Consider the following 13,719-nt stretch of genomic DNA (forward strand, 5'->3'; position numbering starts at 1 on the left):
TGACAAAATAGGTCAACCATCTTTTTTTCTTTTTGGTGGTACTGGGCGTGAAACCCAGGGGCTTTTCTACCTCTGGGCTATATACTCCCAGACCTATTTTATACTTTATTTGGAAACAGGGTCTCACTAAGTTGTTGAAAGCCTAAGTAGCTGAGGATGGCTTTGAACCTGTGCGATCCTCCTGTCTCAGCCTCCCAAGTGCTGAGATTACAAGTGTGCGCCACCACGCCCGTCCACTCAACCATCTTTTAACTTAATTTTCACTTTGTTTTTCCTATAGTTAAATGGCACCCTAGTCTTTTATGACAAGTATGTTGTATTCATGTACCAAAAGAGAAAAGTTAGAGAAGTAGTCTGGATGATTAAGATTTAAAAGATATTATTTTTAAAATGTAAGTCTACTTGAGGAAGATGCCAACGCTGGTGATTTAAAAACAAAAATAGATCCTGACGGCCAGTAAGGGAAGCAAGAGTGCTGCTAACAAAGATTCTGCCAACAAAACAGCTTAGGGATCTAATGACTTTTCAAAATTATTTGGAAGACAATTAGATTAAAAGGCAAAATCTGGTTGAATTCTGCTAAGTACACTACAGGATCCTACTCAATAATTAAGAGTAACAAAGGGGAGATAAAATTGTGCTTAGTTTTTACATATAAACATTTTACTACATTAATTTGAAAGCATCAAGATAAACTTTAAACTTACTCTCATTTATTACTTATCATTATATGCTTTTGTGGAGAAATACTAACCAGGAGGCACTTGTGTAGAATCATCTATACCCAGTTGTCCTGTATTTAATCCAAGTTCTACAAAGCATTCTTTCTGAAAAATAACATATATAGAATTAATGCACATCCTAGATTTTGCCACACACTAAAAGATCACTTTCACCTAAACATAAGCTTACATAAAAATTATAATATAAAATCTATTTTTTCAAATTTCTAAAAAAATAAAAAAATATTATTAGGCATCTAAACATTAATACATTAGTCTAAAATTGAGGAACAGAACAACCATAATTCTACTTACTACAGGTATTGCCATATAACATTTAATATTTTCATGTGAAATAAACATGAATAGAAAAGATATGCCAGGTGTGGTGGTGCACAACTGTAATCCCAGTACTGGGGAGGTTGAAACAGGAGGAACACAGGTTTGATGACAACCCCAGCAAAGTAGTGAGACTCTCAGCAACCTAGTGAGACCCTGTTATCTAACAAACAAAAATTTAAAAAGGGGCTAGGAGTGGTCTCTGGGTTCAGTTGTCAGGAGCACACACACACACACACACACACAGATATAAGCATTAGGAAAAAATATAATTACATAATTCCATATACATGGGAAAGCAGCCAATACACATTTCCCCAAATGTAAACCCTTTAGCAATATATTTATTTTGCTTAATTTTTCCTACCTAAAATAAAAGTTTTTACTTAGATGTCTTTTGACCAGTATGAATGCTCTTAATATTTAAATAAAATGTTGTTTTTCACATATTGTTCTTGGCTTTCCCTTTTAGGTAACAGACTAATCAACAAGGTAAGAATGTTAATTATCCTTTTGAGTAAAGAATTTCTTTCAAACCTTTCTTGAGACACACACACACAGATAAACACATAGTCACTGGCAGCATTATTTAGCACTTTTCAATTTTATCTCCTAAAATCACTGCCTAAAATTACCAACATAAGCCTGTATCTGTGCTTTCATATCTATACAGATACAGATACATATATAGATAGATAGATACACATATCTATATATATAGATATGTGTATATATATAGGTAGATATATATATGTATGTATATATATATGTATGTCTATGTTTCTATATATACTTTTTGTGTATTGTAATTACACATTATAGTTAAGTTCAGAATGACAGAAACATATGTGTACACAGCAGTTGGTTCCCTCTGGATCCCACTCCATTCCCTCCCTCCCCAAGTGCTGCATGTGTGTGTGTGTGTGTGTGTGTGTGTGTGTGTGTGTATGTGTGTGTGTGTATGTGTGTGTGTGTGAGTTTTACTGGGGATTGAACCCAGATGCATTCTACCTTTGAGTTACAGCCCCAGCCTAATTTTATTTCTCATTTGGTAACAGGGTCTCACTGGGTTGATGAGTCTTGGTACTAGCAGAAGCTGCCCTCAAACCTGCGGTCCTCCTGTCTTAATCTCCCAAATGAAAGTACTGGTAATTTCGTATGTGCACATAGCTTTATTTGAACTGTTTTCTTCAGTAGATCTCCTCCTCGTCACCTCCCATCCTTAGTCCTCATCCACTATTTTACTAGAATCTCTCATTTATCTAAAGTCTCTTGTGTTTACCAACTTCTATCTAACTTTTACATATGAGAGAAAATATAGAACCCTCCCTCTTTAAGATTGCCTAATCTCACTTAGCATAATATTCTCTAGTTCTATCCATTTTCCTGCAAATTACATAATTTTGTTCTTTATGGCTGAGTAAAATTCCACTGTGTGAATATACCACATTTTTGTTATCCATTCCTAATTTGACCATGTGAATTATGTTTCTATGTACAGTACTTCACTTAGTTTCTAATCAAACAAAAATAGTAAATATCCAGAACAAATTTATTTTTAAATAAAATTTCACTATCAAGTTCTCTGCTAAAATGAAAACAAATTATATTTGTTTTTCAGACTTCCTCTACTTATCTGCTAATGTTTAGGGAAAGTAATTATGTCTGGTATTTTTAAACATACAAAACCTGCATATTATCCACATTATTATTATTCCCAAGGTAATTAAATATTTCTATTAATATTTGTCTCAGCATTTTCTTATTATTCTAATTGCTAAAACCATACTTCCTTTAAAAATAGAATTAGTTTAATCTTTCCTAATTATCTATTTAAGTTAGTGATTTATTAATGGCCTTCACAGTTATTCAAACTACACAAGAATATCTACATTTCATTTTGTACTGATTTCACAAAACACCCTTATGTTCAATTTTTAATTAAATTAATTTTATCTACACTTCAGGCATTGAATTTTGTTACCAATTTTTAATGACTAAACAGGTAAAAAATTTAATGTGACTCTTCCATTTTCAACCACTGTCTTCTATTTATTTTATACTACTCTTATCACAATCATTATGTTATTAGCCATGTATTTTACTTTAAAATAACCTGTTCTTTGTATTATTAAGGGATATAGGCCCTTCCCGGGCACATCCTCACTGATTGACTTCCTCCAAATGCTGGCAACAAGTTAACCCACTGATGAAGTCCGAGCCCTCAGGATCCCGTCCCTTCCCCAAAGCCCCATCTCTCAATGATGCTCACTGGAGACCAAGCCTTCAGAACACGACTTTGGGGGAATGCTTCATATTCAAACCTCATCTTAGTTCTCCTCTGAAGTCATCAGGAATAGTTGCCCCTGCCTTTTCTGTATGATATGGTGCCTGATGGTATGATGATTCAGAGTCTAGAATGCATGGTTTATATGCCACCCCATCTGCCTGTATGAGTATTCAACTTGTTGAAGCTCTGTGAAACCTAAAGCCTTTAGAAAGGGTGTGACTTACCTTGATTTGTTATTTTAATCTCCATAACTATGAGAATAAATTTCTGTTTAAAGCCACTCATTAGTGGCAAGCATAAAGAAATCAAACAACAACAAATGCTGGCGAGGATGTGGGGAAAGAGGAACTCTTTTACACTGCTGGTGGGAATGCAAACTAGTTCAACCACTATGGAGATCTGTGTGGAGATTCCTAAGAAAGGTGGGAATAGATCCACCATATGATCCAGCTATACCACTCCTGGGTATCTTTCCAAAGGGGTTGAATTCAGAGAACTACAGCAACATATGCATACCTATGTTCATAGCAGCACAATTTGTAATAGCCAAAATATGGAACCAACCCAGATCACCATCAACAGATGAATGGATAGCAAAACTGTGGGAAATACACACAAGGAATTCTATTCATCCATAAAGAAGAACAAAATTATATCATTTGCAAGAAGATGGAAAGCCCTGGAGAACATTATGTTAAGTGAGATCAGCCAAGCACAGAAGGAGAAGGTACATATGTTTCCTCTAATATGCCCAAACTAGGAAACACAAAGGATACCAGTGGGACTCCAGATAATGGAGGGGAAATACCAGCAAAGTTTGAATGGAAAGATAGGAGAGGAGGAAGGCTGATCTTGATTAATGAGGGTCTACATCTGAACATGTGTAAAATTATGAATAAGACATGGTTAACCTGGACAACCATTGGTGGGAGGGGGGAAGGGAAAATGGGGGCGGGGGGGGAGAGGGCACCAAATATAGTGTAAATGTATACTATTTATGTTCAATAAAAAATTGTTAAAAGAAAAGTAGGTGGTACTTGATGCACTGAAACAACAATTTTAATAAAAATTGTTTTCTGTGGTACTGGGGATGGAGCCCTGGGGCCTTCTAACTCTCAGTGACATCCCAGACCTATTTAATATTTGGAAACAAGGTCTCACTAAGTTGCTAAGGCTGGATTCTAACCTGCAATCCTCCTATTTCAGCCACCCAAGTACTGGGATTACAAATGTGTGACACCATGACCTGCTGATAAAATTAATTTTAAAAGTTATTTTAAAAAATTGTTTGAAAGAATCTAACATTTGAAGTAATGATATTTGCATATATAAAATTACCAATTCCAATCTCAAGGACATATGCAAGGGAAGAGGAGAGAGAGGGTGGGACCCAGAGGAAAGTGCTCCAAGAGTTGTGTGCATGTTTCTACCATTCTAAACCTCAGTAAGATATGTGATTACAATGCCCCAAATAAAAGTCTATGAAAAACTAATAGTATCTGAAGTTCTATTAGAAGTTTGTACAAAGTGCTACAGTCATATGGAAGGTGTAGTAGTAGAATCTTCTGGAAGTGGCAGAAAGTCTTCTCAGAGGTATACTTTTGAGTGAAGTCTTAAGTGTTCTGTATAAAGAAGCAGGGAAAGGATGATTTCAGGAACGATTCAGTACATGCAGGAGAGGGAAAAATATGCCTTCTGTCTGAAGGAGCCTTAAGCTGATGCAAATGCATGCTTAGCTACTGGAGAATCAAGAGCTTATGGCTAATTTTCAAGAAATTGTGGCTGTACACACTAGGTGTATGGTGAGTCCTTGTGTGGGTCAGCTTTTCATTGCTGTGACAGATACCACAGGAAAACAACTTCAAGGAGGGAAGATTTATTTTGGCCATGGCTTCCGAGGGTCAGTGCTTGGCTGGGCAGCTCCAGAGCAGAAGCACCATGGAGGTCGGAGGTGGCAATGAAAACCTGCTCAGCTCATGGCTGCCGCTATTTGTCTCTGTATTTCCAAATAACAAGTTCATATTATTTTTAATTCACTAGTTTCAAATATCTATTGATTTTTATAAGTCAGAATTTTAGCTCATGTACATTGTTTTCTTCCCTCCAACACCCCAATGTAATATTATACATTGATTCTTGGTTAATCCATATTATGAGTTTATATTATTACAACTATAAAAGTATCACCCACTGGTGAGCTATACTGCATTTATAAATATATTTCTATACTTCTAATTTTCCCCATATTATTCCTATTTCAACCGTTGTTTTTCATTTTTGCAATTTTCTTTAATCATTTACCTCTTCCCTCAACTCCTCTGAAAAGACTCTCTTCAATGTAATTTCCCATGAAATTTATATTGGATGGCCTGTGAGACCATCCATATTTTCACCATTTTTCTTGCAGGCATCCCTCTTGAAACCTCTGTCCTCCTGCTCTAATCTGGGATCACTGTACTCCATTCTTTATGCAACCTATGTCCTGGGTCTTCTCTTCACTGTTGTTTCTGGAAATTCTCTTAATCTTTGCTTGGAATCCTGTTCTTTTGTCCCCCTACTTTTATTTTTGTTTGTGACTTTATTTGAAGTACTTCTACTAAGAGCTCTGCATAAGAGAAAGTACTGTAAATCATACACATCTGAAAATGTCTACTCCAAATCTGATAGACTATTAGTTACATATACAATTGCAGGCTTGAAGTCATTCAGATTTTTACAGATATTACATCAAAATATTTTGGCTTTCAGTCTTGCTGCTGAGAAATTAGATGCCACTATACCTCCTAACACTTGGTATATATCCTGTTTTTCTTCTACGAACAGTATTTAGTCTCCTCTTTTTCAAGTTCTCTAGTCTAGATCTTCTTTCAATCACAGCACTGGGTACTTGGTAGAGCTTTTCATACTGGATATCAATGTCATTTATTAGAAATTTTAGCAATCATATACCGTTTTTTTTTTCTAGAATGCTTACTAGTCAGATATTGAATTGACCTAGTTTTTAAAAAAATGTCTTCTCTCCCAATTTTCATTTCTTTGGCTTATTGGCTCTATTTTCTGATAGATTTCTGTAGTTTGTTTTTTCGACCCTTATACCAATTTCTGTTTTACATGCCATATTCTTGATTCAAATAGCTCTTTCTCGAGGACTTCCGGGAAGATGGCGACCGAGAAAAGCGGGGCTTAAGAGCCCCGCTAACAACCAATCTCCATTACCACAAAATCAGCACCTTTCATAGCCAGAAAACACCATGACCAGAGAAACAAAAAAATAACCAGGCTCCAGAGAGAAAGTGGACTGAGAACAGAGCTCAGAGCCACAGAGGAGATACACAGGCCTCACGTCTGAGAACGTGGCAGCAGCACTTAACTGCTGGCGGCAGCGGCAAATTCACCGGATGGCTACAGCAAGCCGAGCTGAGCTGCTGCGGAACAGCCAGGCGGGATTTCTTGGCGCAGGGAGCATCTAAAGCTCCCAGTGGCTGAGCTCAGCACACGCTGCAGGGATTCAGAGTGGAAATCAAAACCAAGAAGAAATACGCCAGCCTCACGGCCAAGGGCGTAGCAGCGGCGCCATATTGCCACCGGCAGCAGCAGCAGCGAATTCACCGAGTCCAATACAGCTACATCTGTGTACTCAAGAACAGTGAGTCAAATTGCGGGCCACAGAGGAGAAATCCCAGTACTGTACTCCCTGGGACTTGACCCAGTGGGGGAGTGGCGGTGGCAGAGATATCACACCATAGGAGAACGCCCAACCTGGCATCCCCCACAGTCTAAAGCAGCCTCTATAGACTCTCTGGTTCTGAGACTCTGTGATACAACCCAGTAAAGGAGTAGTGGGGTCTGAGATACTACTGACTCAAGATCCAGAGCACCTTAAGTGAAGTCATAGTGACCCAAGGGAAGAACCCAGAAAAGGCACAAACTTCCGAAATCATGGGAAAGAGGAATAATACTGGAACAATGAATGCCCACAACCCCACAACATCAGAACCCGATAAAACAGAAAATCAGAGATTTCTAGAAGATCAAATCAGGAAAATAACTGTAGAAATAATAGAGGTGCTTCGAAAAGAACTCAGAGAGAGCCAAAAAGAGATAAAGGATGCAATTAATGAAGTAAAGGCCTCAATTCAAAGCACAAACATCCGATTAGACCACATGGAGAACAGAATCTCGCTCTTAGAAGATGATCATTCCAAAAATGAACGCATAGTTTCTAATCTAGAAAAAAATATCAGACAGCAGGAATCTGATATTGAAGAAATATGGGCCCATTTTAAGAGAGCTAACCTAAGAATAATTGGAATAGAGGAGGGAAAAGAAAGTGAAACCAAAGGAATCAACAATCTCTTCAAGGAAGTAATAGCAGAAAATTTTCCAAACATAGAGCAAGAGGTTGATACACAGGTCCAGGAAACTTATAGAACTCCCTTTAGACAGGATCGGAGAAGAGGATCCCCATGCCACATAATTGTCAAAATGACCACTGTGGAAGCCAAGCAGAGAATCTTAAAGGCAACAAAAACAAAGGGCCAAGTGACATTCAGAGGCAAACCAATTAGAACCACTCCAGACTTCCCAAACCAAGTCATGAGAGCCAGAAGGGCTTGGAGTAACATATTCCAAACTCTGAAAGAAAACAACTTCCAGCCAAAAATTTCCTACCCAGCAAAACTTTCTATCAAATTAGATGGAGAAATAAGAAGCTTCCATGACAAACAGAAACTGAAGGAATTTATGTCTTCAAAACCAACGCTAGGGAAAATACTCAAAGAGACTAACTACAAAGAAGAAATAGGTAACACACACCAGAATCAGAGAAACAAGATTTTCCATCCAACAGACAACTAAGATTGGTTATCTGTGGAGATTCATTATTTATGTTAGTCTTTTACCTATCTCTAAATTGTATTGTTTGCCTTTATTGTTGTTAATTTTTAGGATTTCTAGTTGGAATATTAATATACCTTCAGATATAGCATTTGGAAATATTTTATCCCATTCTATTAGTAACTTTTAACTCTGTTTACATTGTCTTTGGATATACAATTTTTTTTTTTTTTTAGGGAGTTTGTATACTCTTCTGTTGCCTGTGCCATTGAAATCATATCCAAGAAATCACTGCCAATTTCAGTGTTGTGAGGTTTTATGACCCAGATTTTCTTCTAAAAGTTTATAGTCTTAAGATTTATATGTAGGTCTTTTATCTATTTTGAGTTAATATTTGTATATGGGATTAGGTAAGGGTCCAATTTTATTCTTTTTCATGTAATTATTATTTTTCAACAATATTTAGTTAAAAGATTATTATTTCCACCACCAAATGTTCGTGGAAACCTTGTCAAAAATAACTTGACAATATAGGGAAGAATTTACCTCTAGGCTTTTATTTAACTCCAATGGTTTATATATCTGCCTTTAGAATAGTACTACACTGTTTCAATTATTGTAGCTTTATATGGTTTGAAATCAGAAAATATATATCTTCTCGCTTTGTTCTTTTTCAAGATCGTTGTGGGTACCTAGAGTCCATATTCCATATTAGGATAGATTTTTTTCTGAAAAATAAATATATAAATATATGATAGTTTCACCTAAAAAATAGAAAAAAATATTCTCTGGTAAGAAAGAAAGCAAAAAGAAATATTGAAATGTTATCTTTAAGTCATCAAAAGCTTGGTATCAGACAAATGAAACTGTTATGAGAGATTATCATTTTTAATTTTGGATAAATTGCTATAATACTAGACGTCAACCACTAAGCCAAGCATGGGAGGGAGGGACGGGGAGAGAATGGGGTGGGGATCGGGTGGGGGCTGACTGGGTGATGTGTGCATGTATGTCTACAAAAGTTTGTATCCCACTATGATGTATGAATACAATGCACCAATAAAAAATAAAAATAAATAAATAAAAACAATAGAAAAAAAAACCCAAATAGCTCTTTTTCATTCTCTAATGCTTTGTTGTTTTAATACGATTCTGATTTTGTTTCATGAGAAACAAATACTCTCTCTGAGAATATTAAGTTTCTTTTAAAGTCTTCTTTTAGGAAAAAATAATTAACATGTCCACATGGAGATGACCTTGGATTTACCTTCTCCCAACACTGTTGTCCTCGAAATGTACTGGCTAAGAAGTACAAAGAGCACAATGCCAGCTATTTTAATAAGCAGTGTGTTTACATATATAAATATACAGTTGGCTTCACTGTGAGACAATTTTATAGCTATCCAGCTATATTTTTGGTAAGGCTCCTCCAAATACATGAAGTGACTTGTATCTCTGGTATTCCAGAGTTGGTGGAGGATATGGAAGGCATAGCTGTAGAGAAGCAGATTTTCTTTTTGGTAAGGATGCAGATTTTCTCTTAATTCCTGTTTTCAATGCCTCAGACCTGTCCTGATGAGGTCTCTGAACTTACAGTCTTTCTGATTCTGTATATGTTGTAAATATCTATTTCCTCTTGAATCTGCATGGTGGTTAAGAATCTTAGAATCTACCTCCTCCTCCTGCTGACAAAGATTTCCCCACAATCTCCAATTTCGGCCTTCTGGATCACCACAATTTGTGACACATGGTATCTCTGATTCTTAAGTCCTTTCAAGTTCTATTGAGAAAATAACTTTACTTCTTGTATCAATCAGTGTTTAGTTAGGAAAGATAAATCACACCAGAAATGTGGTGAAGGAAAAAACAGAAGTAGCTAATGCAGAAAGGAACTATGATTTCTAGATTGAAGGAGAGTAAACAAAAAGGAACTAATAACTCAGGGCTGTCCTCCTACACCCAGCCTCAAAGCTGAGATTCAGTCCTTTCAGGAATGGAAGTGGCTGCCACAGGAACATGCAGTCCAATGCTGGTAAAAGAACTGCCCAAGGAGGCAGGCTGGAGCCAGGCCACTGAGGATCAGAAGGGAGTGTTACTGAGCCTTTTGCATGCTTATCTCTGGTTTCTGTACACAGGAACCAAGAAGGGAAGCCCCTTCCTCGTGCTATACCCTTGCAGTGTCCCTCTAGAGCCTTCTAAAGACAATGGCTAACATCAGGCCAGCTGACAAAGGGAAAGTGCCTATAGGGTCCAGCTCTAATATAATAAACCGGAGCATCAAAATGTAGATTTGGAGATAGAAGATTAAGTTGACTGCTGGCAGACCTCTCATCTACACTTCCAGTCTTCTGGAGGCTTTTAGGTTTGACCTTCTTCCTTCTTAAGTCATGAGCTTTTTAATACATCACAGCTCAGAGTTATATGTTGTTTCCTAGTTTTCTTACAGACAGTATTTACATTGCTGTGCTTCTTATTGTTTTGGGGTGATTAAAAAAAGAAATGAAGGATAACATCTTAACTTCTCTATCAGGAAGTATCCTACTTTCATTTTAAAACTAGCTTCCTCACTGAATTATAATGGTCCTCAGGGCAAAGAGTCTGCAATCCATCCTTATTTTCCCTATTGCCCTCGGTACCTCACCGTGTTACAAGTTCCATGAAGGTTGGCTTAAACAAAATGTAGTTTCTTAAAAATAATTTTATAGCTAAGTAAAATTCTATTGTGTATGTATCCCATAGTTTTCTAATCCATTCATCTGTTGATGGACATCTTGATTGGTTCAACAAAATTAGGTCATTTACAGGAAAATGGATGGAACTGGAGAACATTATGCTAAGTGACATTAGTCAGTCACAAAAAGCAAAAAAAAATCAAATGCTCTCTCTAATATGTGGAAGCTAGAGGAAAAAGGATCATAGGAGGATCTCTAGATGAAGCAGAAACCATAGATGAGACAATAAGGTGACCTGAAGGCAATGGGAGGGAAAAATTCCCTAATGTACATGATGTACATTCACAAACATCAAAGTCAATCAGTAACCAAACATAAGAAGGAGGGAGGGGGGAGGAATGGGGAGGGAATTGGGGAAAGGCTAAATGAGTGATGTGTGTGTGTATGCCTTTACCATCTTGTACCCCATTAAGATGAATGACTACAATGTATAAATTAAAAATTTAAAAAGGAAAATATGGAGTAAAAGTAATAATTTTATAAAACTTTCAGTTTGTTTCAATAATTTTTATAGCAATACATCAAGTACCTGAATCCCAACAAGCTGTCTCATAAATCTATGCCATTTATTAAAATAAGGAAAAACCAAAAGCACTTCTAGGTCAATGTAAGCTCATTTTTAGACCTACAAAAAAAAGCAACTCTCTCTACATACACATTTGCAAATAAAAAGAAATGTCACTTTTATTAGTTTGTTTAATGAGTACATTATTGTTTTAGATGCATTCTGTACTAAAACAGTTTTAAAGAATTGTCTTCTAGAATACTTTAACTTATTTTTAAATGTCTATACTTACCAATTCTGGAATGTCTTTAACTTTCAGAGGAACTTGGATTAAACCCAAATGAGTCCTGTAACTAAGAGAATCACCATTTTCATAATTTGGGTTGCGAAGATTAATTAACACCTTTAAAAACAAACCCAACAAACTTGGTTAGTTTCTTTATAGGATGTTTATACTTGTTAAGCAGTGATATTCTTGTTATATCATCATTACAAAATTAAAAGCTATTTGAGTTTATGCATATACTGAAATTACATTCCAAAATAGTATAATATTATATTAAAAATTTTATGGCTAAAGAAAATAATAATAGTTTGATTATAACATTTTACTAGGGAAAGTGAAAGAAAAAATAATTGCTTCACTTTGAACACTTTTTTAATGAGTTCTCAAAACTATTTTTATGCTTTTATTGGTTTATTACAGTCTCATATCAGTTTATAGTGATATTGATATTAATGCACATAATGCTTGGTAGAAACTCTTAACACTTTTAAAAACCAAAACTGAAAACATTTTGAGAGAGATCATGGAGTAACATTGAAATCTTCTAAACCATAGAAAAGATGAAGAAAACAAGAGGCCTTGTTTCTAAATACTATTTAAAGCTGGGCGTGGTGGCGCACGCTTGTAATCCCCACACTTGGGAGGTGGAGACAGGAGGACTGCACAGGTTCGAAGCCAGCCTCTCTGGCTTAAGAGACCCTGTTTCCAAATAAAAATATAAAATAGGTCTGGGAGTATAGCCCAGAGGTAGAAGCATTTCTAGGAACCCCAGTACCACCAAAAAATAAAAATAAAAATAAATAAATACTATTTTAAAAAAAGAAAAAAACCCACAAAGATAACTATACAAAAATTAATGAAATTTCAGTCCTTAAGTGCTAGAACAGGGGAAGGAATAAAAAAGGAAAAGATTTACTGAGTACCTTTATATGCCAGGCAGTAGATGACATGATTAATAGTCATTATTTTTTGTTTTCAGTCCTGGGGATTAAACCTAGGGGCATTATACCTTCGAGCTACACCCTAGCCCTATTTTATTATTTATTTTGAACCAGGGTCTTACTTAATTGCAGAAGGTCTCACTAAGTAGCTGAGGCTGGCCACAATCCTACAATACTCCTGTCTCAGTTTCCTGATTACTGGGATTACAAATGTGTGTACCATGCCTGGCTTAGCCACTGTTCTTTTAAATCAAACTCTTCCTTCTTGATTCATATGCCCCTAATCTTTCCATATTTCAATACATTTTTTTCAAGTGCAATTTCCAAACACAGATGTAATGTCATTCCACTATTCAGTGACTCTGAGCTTTGAACACACTGACCCCTCTGTCTGGAGATATTCTTACATCATAATTCCTCTTACATTATTTCATCATTAATAAATATGTATTTATCCAACAGCACCTACCTCAAGAAAATCCTTAGGTGCATAAACAGGTCGGAAAAGGCTTAAATCTAAAATATGATAAAACAAAATTTCAGTTAATATACAAAGTCTTATCACTGACAAATGTCTATTTCCTATGTGTCTATGCAGAAAAACTAATTCAAACATTTTCTGAATGTTCAATGTATTTGTCATACATTGTATTAAGCACTGGGAACAAAAATGAACATAAACTCTCCCCTTCTCAGCCTCAATGACATGTTATAGAAGAAATTCAGAGTCTCCTATTCATAAATTATAATAAATTATTTGTAACTGAGTTGACAAAATAATGTCAATGTAAATATAAAGGTTTTATAGGAGAATTCTAAAAAATTTAGAATACAAACAGTGCATTCTTAGTAAATGCCTCTAGTTATACTAAAGTGTTGTTTCCACTCTTGAACTCCAATTACATGCTGCCTCCTTTATCATGGCCTAGTTCCCCATACTGTTCTTTTTGTGTGTGTGTATGTGTGGTACTGGGGTTCCTGGAAACCCTTCTACCTCTGGGATAAATAAATAAATAAATAAATAAATAAATAAACATTTAAGTTTAATCAATTTTATAAACATATGGG

General features: G+C 35.9%; 1 protein-coding gene across 2 annotated transcripts in view; it reads right to left on the minus strand.

Moving 5' to 3' along the window:
• TBC1D19 (TBC1 domain family member 19) overlaps positions 1 to 13,719 on the minus strand; it is a gene marked incomplete at both ends in the record, with an annotated part of 126,740 nt that overhangs the window by 75,104 nt on the left and 37,917 nt on the right. For both annotated transcript variants that reach the window (XM_080697470.1, XM_080697469.1), the window contains 3 exons: positions 755 to 827; positions 11,717 to 11,827; positions 13,121 to 13,167. In XM_080697470.1, the coding sequence (XP_080553596.1) occupies positions 755 to 827; positions 11,717 to 11,827; positions 13,121 to 13,167 (231 nt within the window). The remainder of the gene's footprint in view (positions 1 to 754; positions 828 to 11,716; positions 11,828 to 13,120; positions 13,168 to 13,719) is intronic.

This window comes from Muscardinus avellanarius (assembly GCF_963383645.1).
Source record: "Muscardinus avellanarius genome assembly, chromosome: 6".
Classification (NCBI taxonomy): domain Eukaryota; kingdom Metazoa; phylum Chordata; class Mammalia; order Rodentia; family Gliridae; genus Muscardinus; species Muscardinus avellanarius.